The 17,880-nt window shown below is 39.7% G+C and overlaps 4 protein-coding genes across 6 annotated transcripts; 2 read left to right on the top strand and 2 right to left on the bottom strand.

The window, feature by feature from the left end:
- Positions 1 to 49: 49 nt before the first annotated feature.
- Positions 50 to 6,363, top strand: zfyve27 (zinc finger, FYVE domain containing 27). 2 transcript variants are annotated; one of them, XM_077604940.1, is made up of 14 exons: positions 50 to 499; positions 1,228 to 1,469; positions 1,867 to 1,937; positions 2,003 to 2,189; positions 2,810 to 2,905; positions 2,999 to 3,111; positions 3,194 to 3,312; positions 3,574 to 3,645; positions 3,783 to 3,803; positions 3,992 to 4,012; positions 4,597 to 4,738; positions 4,818 to 4,864; positions 4,951 to 5,032; positions 5,470 to 6,363. In XM_077604940.1, the coding sequence occupies exons 2-14, from the start codon at positions 1,237 to 1,239 to the stop codon at positions 5,538 to 5,540; spliced, it is 1,275 nt and encodes a 424-aa protein (XP_077461066.1). In that variant the 5' UTR covers positions 50 to 499; positions 1,228 to 1,236; the 3' UTR covers positions 5,541 to 6,363. The 2 variants fall into 2 exon arrangements, with proteins under 2 accessions (XP_077461066.1, XP_077461067.1); XM_077604941.1 differs by lacking the exons at positions 3,783 to 3,803; positions 3,992 to 4,012.
- Positions 6,364 to 7,336: 973 nt separating this feature from the next.
- LOC144077306 (uncharacterized) lies at positions 7,337 to 9,272 on the bottom strand. The gene is made up of 2 exons (XM_077604937.1): positions 7,647 to 9,272; positions 7,337 to 7,567 (listed from the first exon to the last, which is right to left on the bottom strand). The coding sequence occupies exons 1-2, from the start codon at positions 9,198 to 9,200 to the stop codon at positions 7,481 to 7,483; spliced, it is 1,641 nt and encodes a 546-aa protein (XP_077461063.1). The 5' UTR covers positions 9,201 to 9,272; the 3' UTR covers positions 7,337 to 7,480.
- A 654-nt stretch (positions 9,273 to 9,926) lies between these two features.
- golga7ba (golgin A7 family, member Ba) lies at positions 9,927 to 13,382 on the top strand. 2 transcript variants are annotated; one of them, XM_077604942.1, is made up of 5 exons: positions 9,927 to 9,993; positions 11,708 to 11,833; positions 11,925 to 12,077; positions 12,158 to 12,259; positions 12,367 to 13,382. In XM_077604942.1, exons 1-5 carry the CDS (start codon positions 9,982 to 9,984, stop codon positions 12,448 to 12,450), a joined length of 477 nt encoding a protein of 158 aa, XP_077461068.1. In that variant the 5' UTR covers positions 9,927 to 9,981; the 3' UTR covers positions 12,451 to 13,382. The 2 variants fall into 2 exon arrangements, with proteins under 2 accessions (XP_077461068.1, XP_077461069.1); XM_077604943.1 differs by lacking the exon at positions 9,927 to 9,993 and adding an exon at positions 11,157 to 11,493.
- On the bottom strand, positions 13,382 to 17,725 carry crtac1a (cartilage acidic protein 1a). Its single transcript, XM_077604939.1, has 14 exons — positions 17,600 to 17,725; positions 16,946 to 17,145; positions 16,678 to 16,874; positions 16,421 to 16,557; positions 16,192 to 16,348; positions 15,983 to 16,117; positions 15,750 to 15,886; positions 15,549 to 15,685; positions 15,067 to 15,149; positions 14,740 to 14,840; positions 14,503 to 14,671; positions 14,194 to 14,339; positions 14,072 to 14,111; positions 13,382 to 13,986 (listed from the first exon to the last, which is right to left on the bottom strand). Exons 2-14 carry the CDS (start codon positions 17,134 to 17,136, stop codon positions 13,979 to 13,981), a joined length of 1,638 nt encoding a protein of 545 aa, XP_077461065.1. The 5' UTR covers positions 17,137 to 17,145; positions 17,600 to 17,725; the 3' UTR covers positions 13,382 to 13,978.
- Positions 17,726 to 17,880: the final 155 nt, after the last annotated feature.

Raw genomic sequence — 17,880 nt, 5'->3', positions numbered from 1 at the left:
ATCACATATTAAAAGTTAGATTCATTCATTCATTCATTTTTTTGGAGCATGGAAATTTTGCCTTATGATCTGAATAAAAACACTGATCAGTTGATTTTCCCCTTTTTATTTCACTTTTTCTTCTGATCTCTTTCAAAGTCATTCCGATCTGGGATCGACTGTGTTGTCAAATGAAACATTTCGACGATTGATTGCTCAGCCTGGAATAACAGGAAACCACTAATGTTGAGACCGATCGCTAGCACAGCTAACAAGAGGAATTAGCCAATCGCATGCATAATATCTAGTCAAAAAAGGCTGTAGATTGAACTAAATCATCGCCATATGTTGTTGCTCTTACAGGAGGCTGCTGTCATGTTGTCTGGTTGGATGAAATATGAAGCTTTTTCATCCACCGGCATTATTATATTGGCCGGGTTTACTAGTGTCGCCTGAGCTTCTTCTGGCCACTTCAGAGAGTTCTCAGGGTTTTGTTTGGACACGTAGCTACTAGATCGGGGTAAGATGTATCTGTATTTTGCTGGTTACATTATTTCTTGCTGACTATTTTGATGGATGTCAATATCACGCGTTAATGCTGCATCCAATTTCTACAAGTCACAACCCTGATTACACTATTACATTGCAGTAATGGTAGTGAATTTAAAAAAAGAGGTATCTTTAGGTCTCTGCTTCATTTAAGGACCTGATCTGCCACATCTGAGGGTCAAAGTGTCATCTTGTATTGATCCCAAGATGACCCAAAACAATCTTTGTATTTTATCTTATTTTAAAATCAATGACATTGTTGACATTTCTTCCCATTTTTCATTTTGTTTTGGAGAGGCTAACACATGTTCCAAGTCCCTTCAAATGATGCATTTTTAATATTAGTGAATTAAATAATGGGTTAGCATATTTATAAAGTATACAGTGAAAACAATTCCTTTTTTACCCACACCAAGTCTAAAATTACAATCAAAATTGGTATTACCACATGTAAAAAGTGCATTATTATCACATACATTTGAATGGTGCTTAATGTGTCTCTCAAGTGTGTGAACCTCAACTCATAAAGAGTGATCGCATGCGTACTATGACATATGTATTTCATATTACCATAAGCTGCTGCCAGTCCAATGAAGCTGGTATTACCGGCTTGAAAAATACAGTTTCAAAACAAAGTCATGAAAAGGAGTGGCATCATAACTATCCTCTTAATTATTTTGTTTTCTTTTTAATGCACAGGAAGGAAGGATGATACACAGTGCAACGGCATCACAGGACTCTTACCAGGGTGCAGTGGAAAGGGGGGAGCTGGTGCACACTATATCCAAGGAGACCCTGGGGTCTCCAGATGCTTCCGAACTGGGAAGCCCCAGATCAACATTGAACTTTGACCTCCTCAACATGGTTGTGTCCTATAAGAGAATGGCTCTCTTTCTGGAGCCAATTACAGATGCTATCGAGGTGGCCCGCTTCCTGCTAGGGTGTGTATTTGTGGTCAAACCCAAAACCAGACTGTTGACCTCTAATTAATTACAATTTGAAACAGTTACCATAAGAAACAGTAGGATTCTCTACAATGAAACCCAAATTTGGGAGTAACATTTTAAAACAACAACAAAAAAACTCACTTAATTTCCACACAAAAGACCATCTGTGACATATTCCTATATTTAAGTGCATTGCGAACAAATGTGTGGCTTAAAATAATATTGAATTTAAACTCAGCCTTATTTTTATGAACATTTTAGTGTCTATGATGTCTATGATTTTTTTTTTTTCTTTCAAATCAGAATTTTGAAAGTACAGATCCTATAGATTTTAGAGGTTCTACTCTTCAATAACAGAGAGATATGTAAAAGGTATCTTATTTTTTTTCAGGTGGAGGATGCCCTTTCTCTCGCTGCTCATTTGTATACTTCTCAATGTCTTCTTCTGCACAATTAATGAGGGTATGTCAAAGCTTCATCTTTTGGCGTTGGTTAACACTAATTGTCCACTTCTTCTCCTTTATCAGTGGGTTGGTTGTCAGTCTGCTTGGTGGTTGTCACAGTGCCTGCTGCCCTGGGCTACCTGCAGGACAGGTGCTGGGGCAGAACCACAGAAGTGGAACGCCAAAGGAAACACTTTCACACTGTTCACCGGCGAGATTTGCAGACGGTACACCTCAGTAAACAGGAGGCCATGCTGGAAGTCAAAGACCTGTAAGAAAAATGACATTATTTGTTTAATTTTAATGTCATTTGGTGTACCTCAGAATTACTGTTTTTTATATATATTTTTGTCATTGCTTTGGTGGCGTCCTCTAATGTTCTCTAAACAAGCGTCAGGTCAAAGCAAATGTGATGAATGTAAATTGTGGTTGAGTGTGTCTTTATTTTACTGAAAGTGTCTGGAAAAGTCAAAGTCAAGACAATTGAAATTCAGTTTTACTTATTAGTGACGGATTGGGGCAAATTGGGGGGTTGGTGCCACCATTATTATCTATAAAAAAAACATAAGTTGGTTGTAAACACACTTTTTGTGCCAAAAGTCACTTCAAAAATACCATAAAAAAGGGAGCCATGGCTTGAGGGAAAGCGTATTTATCTTAAAATATTTCTTTGGGCCTCCAAAAAAATAAAAAATTAAGATAGATATAACATATTACTAGCTCTAAACAGTGTAATGATCTCCCTGTCCCCTTAAAGAGGATTTTTATTTTTCTCCACCCATGAAAATTGTTTTATAAATGTTTCCCCCCCCCATAAAATCTCCTTCAGAAGGCACGCTTGTGTGGAAGTAGGATTTCATTTAATCTTGGGACCATCTTTTTCATCCACAGCTTAAAGCATCTGGATGAAATGCTGTACAAGGCCTGTCAATCAGCAGAAATATTTTACAAGGTCCTCTACTGGGATGATCACACCATATCATCAAGGTCTGACATGCACGTGCACTCACAGATGTTCTTCTGACCTTACATGGTGAATATAAATTTTGAACATTAACATCACCCCAATTCTCTTTGCAGGTTCTATGTAGGATTGTTTACAATGGTGTGTCTTCTCTACCTCATTCCCGTCGGTTGGGTGATTGCTGGCTTGAACAGCATCATCTTCCTTTGGAATAGAGACTTCCATAGAGGTCAGCTCAACCTTAAAAGTGGCTAAATGTTTTTAAAATGTATATGTGAGGGAAAACACTTGTTTTGTCTTTTGTGTTCCAGTTTTGTTGGATCTTAAAAAGCTTCTACATCTCAGTCAGGCTCCTACCTTGGAGGGAGTTTGTGAGGAACAGCAGCACAGCGGTATAGTGGACAGAACACCCACACCAACCAGTCTTGAAGTGAGGAACATTCGTGTTATCATATTATGGACAAACTGCATATGTTTAGAGACTTCTGATGCCTTTTGTCTCTATTTATTACTGCAAATCTACTGACATTTTCTGTGTTATTGGAGATTTCTCAAGTCGTATTCACACCAGGAAAGTCCATAATTCGCTTTATTTGGTGCAGACTTTTTGAGTGCGGTTAATTTTCACTCTGCAATTTTTGGAAACAACGACATTTTCAAAGCCTTGAGTAATTAACACACTTTCTCGCAGGACATATCACCTGGCAGTGTCGAGGAAGCGGAAGAAGCTGAGCCTGATGATGAATTTAAAGATGCAATTGAGGTATTGAACATTTCCAGTACACGTTTACACAGTTATCTATTTGTGTACTGTACTGTATGTATTTAAAATCTTGGTGATAAAAATAAACATGAAAATGATGTCATTCATGTTCACATTTGCCTTTATGCTGACATCAGGACAATTCCATTTCTCTGCAGGTGAGTGTTGTTCCACGTGCGTTAACGCTTGATAAGCTTGGCCTTTGTGGTTTATCTTTCACGTATAATTGTGTAGACTGACTAAGTTTTATAAAGGATTGTTTTTAAAAGCTTGTAGCATGTTTGTGTTGTCATAAAGGGGCTTGTGTTCAAAGTTTTTTTTCTTTGTTGTTCTTCATCCTGCAAAGGAAACCCCTTTGGTATTATTGGTAAGTGGATTTTTCTGTACCTTCCGTTCATCCACCCAACTATAAAGGGTTTGTTTTCATGCTATTTGAATGAGAGCTTCCGTCATTTCTGTGCTCAGGTTCTGATGTTTTTTGTTAACATTAGTGTTTGAGCCATACGTACATAATGATAGTATATGGAGTTGTTTCTTTTACACTGTATGCCTTTAATTTCTAAAAGCAGGTGTTTATATATGGTCATTTTAACATGCACGTGCATGTATTTTGGTAGTGCATGTAACTACGCCATATTTATTGTACAATGGTATTGTTATTCTATTTGCTAAACTTGAATGGAACCTTTAAGTTGGACGACCATCCGCTCGGGGTGCACTGGTCGAGTTGTGATTTGTGTCGAGGTACATGCAACAATTTACTATACAGTACGTTATTTAAAGTACTTGGTTCTGTATTAGTGCTCTAAAATTGATGGTTTACCGCTGATTTTTTGTTGTGATGTTTGAACTTAAATTTGGTTGGTAGTGTTGCAAATACAATCTTGCATTGTCATATGTTTTTCACACTCAGCCTCAGCTCTGATCCTTCTCCTCCTCCTCCCTTTCTAGGAGGATGACGATGGCCCAATTGGGGCTCCTGAGTTTGACACGGTTTCGGAAAATGGTCTCCTGAGTCGTAACGAACCCATACGCAGCAAAGTGTCAAAGCTGACTGAGAAACTGCGCAAACGGTATCCCACTACCAGCGCAGGTCAGAGTGCTGCCAGAAACAGTTTTAAAGCAGTTGCGACAATCATGCTCAAAATAGACATGTTTTCCTCTCTCCAAAGGCAACTGTGCTAACTGTAATGCTGTCTTCTCTGTACTGAAGAAAAGGGTGAGACATAAAGAAAATGGATATTGTGTGCATTGTTTTTAGTTACATTCCACGTTTCAATACCTCTGTTCGTCTTTGTTTTACAGAAGAACTGCAGTAATTGTGGCAACAGCTTTTGTTCACGATGCTGTTCTTTCAAAGTGCTGAGGTCTTGCATGGGGGCCACTGGTAAGCCGAGTTAAATTGAAACATTTAAGGTTGGCGTCCAATTTATTTTTACTGTGACGACTGGGTGTTAATGTTTGTAGTTCCCGTTTTTCATTTTAACTGTATATTAATCATTTTTTAAATAGAATAAAAAGTAAACAAACAAAAAACACCACATTTACTTTTTTAAATTAATTTTTTAGATTAAATCTTTTAAAATATGTTGAACTTTTACCTAGTTTGTTTAAAAAAAAACATTTTAAAAACAATGTACTGTTTTTCCATTTTAAAAAGTGGATTAAATATATATTTAACAAATTAAAAGACAAAATAATTACAGGATCGGTTGCTGACAGCCTCTCCCAGTCAAAATTAATTGGACGTCTCGTGCTGTCAATGGTAGCCAATAAGTGTCCTATGGAAAAAAAAAACACTGCACAATGTCATTTTTTTTCCAGCTCCAGAGGCCCAAAGAGAAACTGTGTTTGTTTGTGCTGCCTGCAATTCGTCGCTCATCAAGTTACAATGACGAACGACGCTGGCAGTGTGATCCGCTGGGTCGTTCACCACTGTTTGCTTCTCCGCTAGCGACATGTCGAGGGACCACCAAACCCTCAACACAACCGTCAAATTCCTCTTCTTGCCTGGTTCTATTTTCCCCATCCTGGTGTTACTGGATGTTTGAATCCCTTTTTGTCTCTTTGGTGAGCAGAGAGAAGTGGAAGCATGCCTGAAGATGAGGAAAACAGGGGCTTCCAGGTGTTGTTTAGAAGATTAATGGTCTCAAAATGTTAAGACTGACCACCAACATGATCAATTTTGAACGTTTAAAATGCTGCTTTTTCACTGTAAACTTTGAAATTGGAGTTTGTTTGTATTTGCCATGAGTGGCATGCTTAAAGTGTGACAATGCAGTCTTGGGGAAGCAAAATATATTTTTAAAGCTAATTGTTTCATTTGAACCAGTATGCTTTTACTCATACCATTTGAGCTTTTTAAAATCTCTCTCTCTTTTTTTTTAAACTGGAGTCATTTGATCGGAAAGGGCAGCTGGGTCAAATATTAATCTGCCTCCCATTCTTACAAGCAGGACTTAAAAGAATGAATGTGATGACATTCAAACTCAATATTGACCCTAGATGCAATGATGTTTTAACCTTTACGCAGGCACTGATGATTGTATTTGTTTGCTTTGCTTTGTTGTAATCACTTAATGTAATCCCTTCTAGAGCTAATATATTTAATTTAAACACCAAGAAATATGATTTATTTGATAAATCATTGTCATGTACTTATTTGTTGCATCTTTTACCCTGAAATAATCCATTGTTGAAATAAACAGTCAAATCCTTTGTATAGTATCTATATTCCATAGCCAAAATGATAAGGAACATGCTTATGAATGACTTTTATTTGAATTTTTCAACCCTGTTTTAAATAAAAAATAAAAATTGGTGAGACAAGCTAATCAAGCTCAATATATAAGACAGTACAAGATGTGTCTTTAGGGTTTTTTTTTTTTTAAATAAAGACATAACATATTATAGACAAGTCAAATGCTACATATAGTATGTTGAAATGTGCATAGTACATCATAAAATATATTAAAACATGCTGCTTATCCTCACTATGGTGCTGGAGACTATCCCAGTTGACATTGGGTTCATTCAAGTTAACTGGGATGTCCTGTACAGCGGCTAACTGGGTAAGAGGATGGGTATAGTATACTGAGGCTGGTTACCAGCTAATCTTAAATGAATGACCATCAAATAGCCAGTAACAGTCATTCCAGGCCAAAGTGACCTTGTTGTAGTTTACTCAATTTGACAGATATTGAATTACCCTGAAATAGATTCCAAAACAGCAATTTTTGTTTTATTAATCTACTTGTGGGAAATTACCAAGATAGCGTACAAAAGAGGCTTCATAAATCAATTTTGTGCACTTTTTTAGATAAAAAAAGCAATTTTAATACAAACAGAGCACCACACAAGATCTAAATTGGTGAGCATAACCCTTGTCCACAAGTCTGAAATCAATCGTCTACACAATTAGAATGAAGAGTTTACTGTCACATTCAGCTGAATGTTATTCAAAGATTTTACAGAAAAAACAAACATGTCAATCACTTGAACAGGAATGAAACATGGTGGTTGTTTGCACGGGCAAACTTGTCCATGACTTTCCTGTTGAAATCCACCAAACCCTGGATGAAGTGATTTTCATTTGAAAGCATGCAAAGTGCATTCAATCGGTCTTTTCCAAACGTGTTTTTTGCTAGCGTGTGAATCCTGTCTATCACGGACGGATTCCTATTAGCCTCAGAGGACGGCATGGGAGTTGCAAGGAAGATGTTTAACAGAGTGCATGTTTCTGACAAGATCTCTTGGAGGCCAGTTTCGCTAATGGTCTGGAGTAAAGAAAGTGCTGATTTTCCTGCATAAAGCTGATTGTGTTGGTAGAGCACGCTCAGTTCACTTTGTAATTTTTCCTTGTTTTTAAGCGCCGTTGGCCACAGTTTGATGGCACAGTTGAGTTGGGGAACTGGGAATGCAGCTGCAAATTTGGGGAAAAGTGAACAGTCCACTAACTGCGACGCAATGAGATAGTCGCTGTTGGAGAATCGGTCCTTTACCTGCGCAATCATGTTGTCGCAAGCGTCCTGCATAACTTCAGCCGTGTTGGTTTTCCTGCGCTTCGCTTTGGCCTCGCCAGCTTGGTCGGCAATCGTGTCAGCCCTCTCTTTCACCTCCTTCACGTTGGCGATGAAGTTCTCTACGGCGCACCTCACGACTGAGCAATCGATCTCTCGGTTCTGCAATATGTTCTGAAGAACATCCACTTCTGGCATGACTTCTGCGAAGAAATGCAAGAACTGAAGGAACGTGGGGTCTTTCAAGTGCATGGATAGACCGTAGGCCTCACTGATGGTCACATCGTCCCATCCCGGCTGAGTACGAATGCTGTCCAAACACTCCAGTATGGCGTCCTGACTGTCCCAAACCGCGTTTATGGTCCTGCTTTGGAAGTTCCAGCGGGGTCGCTGGATATTGTTGTAGGACACCTGTACCAGAGCAGATGTTCTGGTGGGCAACATGAAGAAGGCTGCAAAGCCAGCCAGGTCGGAAAAGAACACCTTTAGCTCACGGATTCGAGCCGCGCACGCTTGCTGCAGGGTAGCATTTAACTGGTGGGAGTAGCAATGCACAAATACCGCGTTAGGGTATCTCAAACTCATCAATGTTTGGACGCTGATTTTGCCATCACTCAACATGGTGGCTCCATCATAGGTTTGCGCCACCAGTTTCTCAGTCAGCCGCAAGGGCCCCAGAACTTGTTGGAGGGCTTCAGAGATGCCGAGGGCCGATTGATCGGTGACTTCGACTAACTCCAGGAATCGCTCGGTTGGAATATTGTCCACCACGTATCTCAAGATGATCGCCATTCGAGCATTGAGCGACACGTGTGTCATTTCGTGGACCTGGACACCGACAAATTGGGTCTGCTGCAATTGTTTGCCTACTTCTTCCCTGTAGACTTCATACATGCAATCCAGGAGCTCATCTTGAATAGTACTTAAAGCTAACTTAAAGAAAGGCTGGGAATGATAATGTCTTTGGAGTCTGGTGTCTCCTTCACACATGGTCTCAAATATGCAGTTAAAAAGGGAGGCGTTTAGTGTGTCTTCGTGACCGTCCAAACCCGTTTCGCACTTGCCACAAAGTTTGACACAAGTGATCAGTCTGTCCAGAACATAACGATTTTCTTCGGTTAGTCGGTTGTGCTCCTCGATAGCGAGCCGATCGGAATCCTCGATGGGGTTTTGCACGGGGGGAAGTCCGAGTAAGCCCAACTTCATGGCACATCGCAGGTGAGACGAGGAGCTTTCATGCTTGGCCGACCTTTCGGACAGATGTTTGATGTCTTTAAATCCGATCGACGCCCAAACGGAGTCCAAGCCACCGAAAAGGAGGCATGGGAAACAGAAAAGAGCACGTTTGTTTGTGCTAGCAGTCAGCCATTTCCTCTTTTCAAACCAGTCTTTTTTGAAGGTGCGGGTTACCATATCTCCATACTGAAGGAGGACAAAGTCTTCTGGTCTGTGCGGTCCTAAACGTTTTATTTCCAACTGTTCTTCCAACGGCAATTTATTAAACTGCGTGCACAACAAAAAGTCTACGTGGTTCATGATGAAACTTTTGCAAACACAATTTTATCTGCAGAACTCGCTGATGTATCAATAATGTTTGCCTTTTTCGTTCCCCTGGTCTTCTTCTGATCTTTACTCTTTTCTGCTATTCACTTCTGCTCTCTACTGGTCACAATGTGTTATTCCTACTTGACTTCGGTGTTGTAGGAATATTGTATGACTCGTGCTTTCGGGAAATTAACAATTTAAAGCGCAAATGAGGATTCACTCCTTTTTTGAACCGCTGATCCTCACAAGATTTGCGGGGGGTGCTGGAGCCTATCCCAGCTGACTTCGGGCAACAGGCTTGGGAAACCCTTGGTTCGGTGGCCAGCCAATCGCAGGCAAATGAGGATGTATTATTAAAATTTGGTTTGCAAACATGGCCTATTTGACATATTAATAATATTGTAGTATAATATTCTAGATATTACATTTTTACTTTTTGTGACAACTGGGCGTTTTCTTTGTTTAAACATAATCAGATAACTGATATCCTAGGCGCAATGACCTTTTCCACATTGGTTTGTAGCCCCTCCATAGTAAATTCATTCATTATTTTTATTTTTATTTTAAATCCAAAAGCCACACCACCCTTAAAAAATATACCTCCTTAATAATGACAGCGAAATGAGAAAAAAAACCCTCGTTGTCTTACGTCATTGGGATTCAGTCATTGTCTCAATAAATAAAAACATATATGAGGCTGAATCCTGTGCCCCACCCCCATTATAATCTGTCCCATGTCAATCATCAGCGCACACGGGACTCGAACAGCAACATGGCGACTGAGGTAAGACTTGCACAATGCACTCCTCATTTGGCTTTTTAAATGATTGACTATATTTGTGTACACCAGAAGTACCTGATCATCTGAGTCCTTGCATGGCATGTAGTAAATTAAACACGGTTGAAACCAACCAGGCTACACGGGGTCTAAAACCATCCTCCTTATACCAAGCTAGTTTCGTACAAATGTTGATGCTTTTTTTGTTTGTGTGTTTATTCATATCTCGAGCGACATTTTAACTCAGATGTGCGAACATCTCTTGTCGAATAAATATCAAGCACTTTTGTTTTGTCGGTTTGAACGCCCAAATAATCCGATGAAAGTGGGCGCATGCCGTCTACAACCCGTTCAGCACCACGGACAGAGGCCGTGGCATTATCGCTTATATTTCTTTATGAAATAATGAGATGAATATAAAACAATATTATATCACCTCTATAGGTCATCGCACATGTTTGACACCGAAAAAAAAATCTAATGGCAGATCATGTTACAAAAGTGGATAGACAGGTTAATAGTGAATTCTGCCACCTAGTGGTAATACACGTTCTGCCTGCCACTACGTTTCTGTCATGACCACTATACTAGATACTAAATAAACAAGATATTGGTTCCAAGTTTACTCATTCTCTTACACCCATTCCCAGTTAAATGGATTTGAGATCTTTACGGGCAATTTCAGTCAATTAAAACATCTAATCATGCACATAACCCTGAGCTGTTTCTGTGCAACTGACTCTGGAAGTGGGAGGTAACAGATACAGTGGTACCTCTACATACGAGCAGCTCGAGATACGAGGAAAATTTCGAGCAAATAATTATCTCTAGATAGGAGAAAAATTGTAACTTTTGTGTGAAGTTACATTAAAGTTTAATTAAAGTTAAATGTAACGTTTAATGATTAAACGTATGTTTGAGTGTGTCTGTATATATTAATCCAAGTTAATTTAAATTTGTTTGTTCTGTTACGAGTGCGTTGCCATAGGCATTTATTTAACAGGGCTGGGCAGACTAAAATAAGGGCCACAGTGAGTGCTTTGGTTTCAACCTCTAAAGACCAAAGCTTTCCACAATACTAGTGTCCTACAAGTGCAATCAGTTGATTGCTGTCAGGTGCTTCTCACAGCTCAACCCCCGCTGGTTCAACTTTGTCAGCTATGTCTGTGCCGGATGGCTTGGAAAAGGAAAAGCTCCCCCCTCCCCACCCACAGCGGCCCATGATGACTGCTTTAGACCTATCTATTTACTACTAGCATATCAAATGCTGGGAATCTGTCCAGCACACTGTGATGCCTGCGTCTCCTATATCATCCTACACTTTACAAGACCAAAACAACAGTGACAGTTTGCACACAGTACTATTGAATTGGCGAAATAAGAGAGGGGAAGGATCTTTCTCCAGGGAACTCTTTAAAAGATGATGCCAAGAACAACACCCCTTAGTTGTCCTTTAACTTGTTGGCTGTCCGACAAATCTCTAATCCATTTTAACTAGCAGGCATGGTAGTGGATTATCACTATACATATATTGGATGTTCATTGTCGTTAAAAAGGCGGCACGTGAATTTATTGGGAAGGTGTTATCTAAATACAAAGACAACTTTGTGCAATTGATGTTAAATACAGTTAGCATTAAAAGGTTTGACTAAGGTTTAAAGATAAAAAGGTAATCAATGGTAATGGTAAAGGTAATGATGTTAATCACTCTTTTCCCTAGTTCCACAACCTACAGGAATTGAGGCATAGTGCGTCCCTGGCCAACAAAGTCTTCATCCAGAGGGATTACACTGAAGGCACCACTTGCAGGTTCCAGACAAAGTTCCCTTCTGAACTGGAGACCAGGGTGAGAGCATGTCATGTCTTTGTAAGCACATCCCATTGCTGCATGGAGTCCATCTTTCGTGTTTAGCCTGCTGTGTCACCCCCGTGTGCAGATTGAGCGGACTCTCTTCGAAGACACAGTGAAGAGCCTGAACAACTACTACACGGAAGCAGAGAAGATCGGAGGCCAGTCCTACCTGGAAGGCTGCTTGGCTTGTGCTACAGCATATCTCATCTTCCTCTGCTTAGAGACACGATATGAGAAGGTATGAAGAACTTCTCAGTCATTTTTTTTACTCCTCTTAATCATGTTATATTAGTAATTTGTACTCTGCTTTTGTGGCAGGTATTAAAAAAGATTTCCAAGTACATTCAAGAGCAGAATGAAAAGATCTATGCTCCCCGGGGTCTTCTTATTACTGATCCCATAGAGAGGGGAATGCGAGTTGTATCCTTCCAATATATTCATGCATGTACATGTATACCAAACGTAGAAGGGTTACTTATTAAATAGGTTATCTTGTACTGCAATCCGTCTTTAACAGCTTTTCCCAGATTGAGATTTCTATCTACGAAGACAGGGGCTCCAGCCGCTGCAGCTCTGGGAGTAGTTCTGTGTCCAGCAGTACAGCACGATGACTGGGTTTTTCAGACAAAACAATGTCCCCCTGATCACTTTTAACCCGAGAGAACAACTTTGGAAAATTTGAACCTTTCTGATCCTTGTCTTCATGGCTTCACTTTTTTCCCCCCACATCTACAGAATGCCATCTGAGAAAAATGTTATTCCTCAGCTGTGTTACATTAGGCATTGTGAACATGCATCATATGCACTTTAATACTTTGTTGCAATGCATGAGATGAACAAAAACATATTGCCAGTTATTCTGTATTCTTTGAGTGATACGTCATCTGGAACTTGAAATGATGGAGATGTTTTGATACCATAATTTTAAAGGTCAACCAAATTGAACCTACCAGGAAGTACTCATAATAACCAACAAGCACACTTACACTTGATTTTGAATATTTTATATGTAGCACTTGACATTGTCAAATGATGCAAGTGTGAGTACGCCCAGATCTCAACACTATAGATCAAATCCAAGTCCAGATGAAGAGTAAATCACTACAATGTCCTCCTGTAGCAGATGAAATTCATTCATACACATATGTAATGTAGCAAGTCTTCCATTTTCCACCCATGAAGCCTATAATTAACAAAATACACAAAGATGTAAAAAAAATACTGAACTCTCTCTGCTTGAGATCAACTCTTCCAAAATTTGACTTATGCAAGGACGTAGCAAAAAGGAGTAGATGAGACTAGTCATAGTTTCAGTCAAATAGTCTTCCTGAATCTTTAGTCATGTTTTGAATTAGACACAGTATGCATAATAGTTGACCAAAATGTCCAAAGAGAAGTATTTGCCAAACAGGACCTCATTAATTTAAATGTTTCAACTGTGTTGGGGACTTTTAATGCAAATGAAAACTTTGGTGCAGCTTATTGTTTGATACACATGGTGATGAAACGTTATGACTGGTGTTAAATAAATAAATGTTAATCTCAGATGTATCAAGTTGCCTTTATTTTTTGTGTTGAAATAAAAACTCTGTCTTTTTCCCTCACACCGGTACTAAAGCAGAATAAAAACACTTAGACACTGGAACAAAGTAAGGTCCTGACCTGGCATCGAACCCTCAATTTAGAACTGCAAGGCCGACACACTAACCACTCATCCATCGGGCCGCCTTCTCCAGGTTTAATTTGAATTAAAGAACTGCTGGAGAGAAGTGCAGCGCAAAACGCAAATGATTCTAATTAAAATGGAATAGTATAAATAAGGATGCACTTATCTAAATGAGTAATTCATATAATTAGTATTTGAGTAAAAATTTGACCCAAATTCAGAGGATATTTGTGTACATGAGTCCGCCCTATATTTTATTTTTGCTGCCTTTGAGGCCTCTCAGATGTGCCAGTATTATTTTATTAATCATACAAGGTAAGTACGACATGTTTAGTGTGTTATAAGAGTTTTATGTAAGATTAAAAAATAACAATAACAACCACTACACTCATCAACAAAATAAAATGCTCGGAAAGACCAAGTCAAAAGAATGATCCTTTTTTGAAGTTGGATGAAATGAACACAGCGTATCCTCAGTTGCCTGTAAAAACATTAAAATACAATAAAATGAAAGAAAAACTTGTCTTCAAACATATTTGAACTTTGTTTAAAGAAAAAAGGCTTACCTGCACAGCGGCCATTTATCACAGTGAATCCTTTACCACACTGCAAGGAAAAACAAGATTTACTTTCATTTGTTCAATTCGGTTTCAAGAAATACACGGTGAAAGAAAATGATAATGCATACCTCAGTGCTATTGTCAAGCGTGCTGATTTCTGTGTCCCCGGGATACAATATTTCCACCACTGTTTTCATTTCAGTAGGCTGAACGACCCGTGTGACGAAGCGACTGTCGGGCCAAGAGACCTCCAGCACAGTCACATCGTCATTTCCTAAAAATCATCACCGCAAATTCACCCGCAAGAATATCAACCCTTCACTGTAATATTAGTGATATTTTAATTGTTTCTGTGTACTATTGCAAAGAGCATCTTACTGAATTATTTTATACAATGTGAAAATAAGCTTTATTGTCAAATAATATGGCATATTTACCTAAACCAAAGTGGGCCACAGGTTCCATTTCACACAGGTACCCAGATCCTCCATCAATGATGCGCATGTGAGCGCCACTCTCCTTGGTGAAAACTGTTACCTTCGCACCCCTCGCATATGAGCCAAATTGGGTACGAGGGATGACCCGAAGCCATTTATTTGTTGATCCCTGATGTTGGTGTGGTTACAGGTTAGCATAATGACATACCACATGAGTCATTAGCATTAGTCGTACACCTGTGTGACTTTGAAGACCGAGATTGGTTGCGCCGCACTTTCTCCATGGGCCAGTAGAAGATCCAACAGTCCGTCTCCATCCAGATCAGTGACAGTGCCACCTGTTGGGAAAAAATGCAAAAAGCTGATGGCAGAGCAATAATAACAGCGATACATATCCAATCCATTTGGCATTCCCAAAAAATTAATTGGATGTGTAGATCTAGTGACAAGCTAATATAGACAAACGAACAACAAACGAATGTAAAGACCCACCCGCAGCTCTACAGTTTGAGCACCACTGATTGGATGTCTATCATCTTAAATTGTTAAATTATGTGTTCTAACCTGTTCCTGTGCCTTGAGGCTCTGCAGCATCTCCAACATTGAGTTCCTGGATTAAAGGGTCAGCATTGGCTCGTCTTGAGACACTGCAAACAAAGTGTGTATTTAATTGCTTAAGGTTGGATCAATGTTTTCAATACACAGGTTGTTGTTCTTCTTGTGGATACTAACTTTGATGTCATTTGTGAAGCGATCATCTTAAAACTTAGTAGCTGTGTAGTGTGGCTCAGTATCAATTGATCCTCGCAGTCCGATTTTTTTATTTTATGTATCAGATCTGATTAATCTAGATAATCAATTATAGTTAAGAGTTGGCCAGTAGTCAGTTCCGTAGATTAAAAAATCTGACATAATTGGGCATTGCGGAATTATTGTTGCCTACAGGATACAAATTGCTTTTAGGTGACGAATTAGCCAGTAGCTGGCAGCCTTAAGCCTGTAATTCCACACATATGCTTGTTTAAAAAAAAAATATTTGGACTCACCTGAAGAGTCTATTAGGTGAATTGCCCCTGTAGGCAATATTGTTGAAAAACACCTCAAGTGTCCTGTCATTATCAAAGTCAGCTGCTATCACCGTCCGAATGGGGGAGGGGGATGCAAATCCTGCAGTTGCAATATTCTAGAAGGACATTTTGCAGATTGAGCATTTGTAGACGTTTCCAATGATACTCGAAGAGACTTACCCTGAAATTAGAGTTGCTGCCCTGCAGGTAAAGCCTGTGGGGGCCATTCCAATTGCCGTATACAATGTCGGTCTTTCCATCGCCATTGAAATCAGCCAGTGCTACTCCTCTCCCATGTTGGCTTCTGTCTTCCACGCCTTTATGAGTAAACAATGTTTGTGAGTGAGTGTGTATTTTTAATAAAAAAAGAATATATCGTAAGCACAGTTTTCCTCTCTTTCTGTTCTCCTCACCTGACTTTTTGGCAACATCAGTGAAAGTCCCATCTTGGTTGTTTTTGAACAAGAAGTTGGGTCCATTTTCATTGTCACAGAAAACATCAGACCTTGTATCACTGATGATGGGCCCGACCACAACGCCACGTCCACCTGTATCAAAACGTGACTGAATAAAGAGCCCTTGAAGATGCAACATTCAAAACATCACAAAGTCCTTCTCAGACCTGTGAGCTTGTTGACTCCGGCTGTGGCAGCAACATTAGACAGAGCAATTATCCCTCTTGCCACGTCACTAGCAGTCGTGTCCATCTCTAAAAGTGCATGGGGCCCAATGTTGCCACTGGCATAGTTTGCCACATACACTGCGTAGCGGCCTGTTCCCTAAAAAAAACATGTTTTCAATGGTTGTTTGAAAATAATTCTTCATATGTACAGTGCTTTAGGCTCACTGACCTTTCTGTCAACACATGCCACAGAACGTCCCGCTATTCTGTTAGCCACACCACGACGCACATTGACTTCATCGCTGAGCAGATCCTCAAAGCGACCGTTACGGAATTTGAAGAGCTTGTCAAAATAAGTGGCCCGTCCTGCAATAAGACCATCAAATATTTTCCTGTGCACTCTAAAAATGATAATATTTATTTATTTAACTAGTGAGCATATTTGAAGTTGAATATAAAATGGAGGGCCTGATGATGAGTAGTTACCAGAGTAGGCATTATTTGTGTTGAGGAAGTAGATTTCTTCCCGTCCATCTCCATCCACATCACAGGCTGTGACTCCAATAGAGTTCCCAGCTACATCTCTCAGGGCGTAGTATGGTGAGGTACTATCATCGACAGCAATGTTTACCAATATATTCTGAGTGCGGTCATATTTCAGCACCAGGTTAGGTCCGTTGTATCTGATGGCAGAATGATAAAAGTGAAAAACTGTTTGTTGAACTTTTCCGCTTATAAAAATCCTGTTACTCACCCGGCCACGACCACTTCAAGATCACCATCACCATCTACGTCTGTTACTGCCATTCCATAGTTGAGCTGTGCTGAATTGCTCTCAGGAGGAAGCATGGTCTGTGTAACTTCCTGGAACATTGGTGCACCGCTCTGAGCGTGGGCTTGTTCCCAGAGTCCAATCAGGAGGATCAATAAACTTGTAGTCCTCATCACTGAATTCTAGTCATTCACAGAGACAGTATGGGTTAGATATTTTTCATACAAGATATTTTGTGCATGATCATATTTAATATTCGGTAAGAAATTTCTAATCACACTGCATGTTCCCTCTAGCCATAGTGTTGGATAAGTGATATTTTCAGCAACAGTATTTCACACAAGGGTCATTTAAACTAAACCTAGTCTTTTTCCTTCAAGACATCTTTATCAGCCCTGCGATTGGCTGGCCACAAATTCATGTAGTCCCCTGCCTGGTGCTTATAGTTGGCTGGGATACGCTCCAGCACCCCCGCGACCCTTGTGAGGATAAGCGATGCGGAAAATAAATGAAGGAACATCATCATTGTCATTCATCATCACAATGAAACTAAAATAAATGTGCATGCCGAAATGAACTAAGGGATCCTAATGCATTTTTTGGGGCAAAAGACACACTTAGTCCTTTTAGTCTTACCTGACTGTTCTATCAGTGAGTGGAAATGAAAGTGTGCAAAATCCGATCCTGCTGCAGTGACACAACTGGATTACAAAACATTTACGAAACAGTGGAACGTGTCCTCCCTGTTAGCCAATAAGCGGCCTGAAATTTTGTCCAACGACGGATGAGTATAATAATAACATAAATTTTCGGGAATGAATTTCAGTTTTCCCCACTTATTAGTCATCATGTTTTGATAAGTAACTGTAGAGGTTATGTTTTGGCAGAAAATTCGTTCAACGAAATAACTGGAACTA

The sequence above is a fragment of the Stigmatopora argus genome, chromosome 7, assembly GCF_051989625.1.
Source record: "Stigmatopora argus isolate UIUO_Sarg chromosome 7, RoL_Sarg_1.0, whole genome shotgun sequence".
NCBI classification, from domain to species: domain Eukaryota; kingdom Metazoa; phylum Chordata; class Actinopteri; order Syngnathiformes; family Syngnathidae; genus Stigmatopora; species Stigmatopora argus.
The sequence above is the reverse complement of the archived record's forward strand: the minus strand, read 5'-3'. Positions and strand labels throughout refer to the sequence as shown.

Bases quoted from the DNA above. Each gene is read 5' to 3' on its own strand.
- golga7ba (XM_077604942.1), top strand. The intron at 11,834-11,924 runs GTGAGAGCATGT...CCCCGTGTGCAG, and splicing joins CTTCTGAACTGGAGACCAGG to ATTGAGCGGACTCTCTTCGA. The intron at 12,078-12,157 runs GTATGAAGAACT...CTTTTGTGGCAG, and splicing joins TAGAGACACGATATGAGAAG to GTATTAAAAAAGATTTCCAA.
- LOC144077306 (XM_077604937.1), bottom strand. From the start codon at position 9,200: ATGAACCACGTAGACTTTTTGTTGTGCACGCAGTTTAATAAATTGCCG. The intron at 7,568-7,646 runs GTAAAGGACCGA...CCAAATTTGCAG, and splicing joins GCGACAACATGATTGCGCAG to CTGCATTCCCAGTTCCCCAA.
- crtac1a (XM_077604939.1), bottom strand. From the start codon at position 17,136: ATGAGGACTACAAGTTTATTGATCCTCCTGATTGGACTCTGGGAACAA. The intron at 15,686-15,749 runs GTAAGTCTCTTC...ATGTCCTTCTAG, and splicing joins GCAGCAACTCTAATTTCAGG to AATATTGCAACTGCAGGATT. The intron at 14,340-14,502 runs GTAAATATGCCA...GATGATTTTTAG, and splicing joins TGTGGCCCACTTTGGTTTAG to GAAATGACGATGTGACTGTG.
- zfyve27 (XM_077604940.1), top strand. From the start codon at position 1,237: ATGATACACAGTGCAACGGCATCACAGGACTCTTACCAGGGTGCAGTG. The intron at 1,938-2,002 runs GTATGTCAAAGC...CTCCTTTATCAG, and splicing joins CTTCTGCACAATTAATGAGG to TGGGTTGGTTGTCAGTCTGC. The intron at 4,739-4,817 runs GTCAGAGTGCTG...CTCTCTCCAAAG, and splicing joins GTATCCCACTACCAGCGCAG to GCAACTGTGCTAACTGTAAT.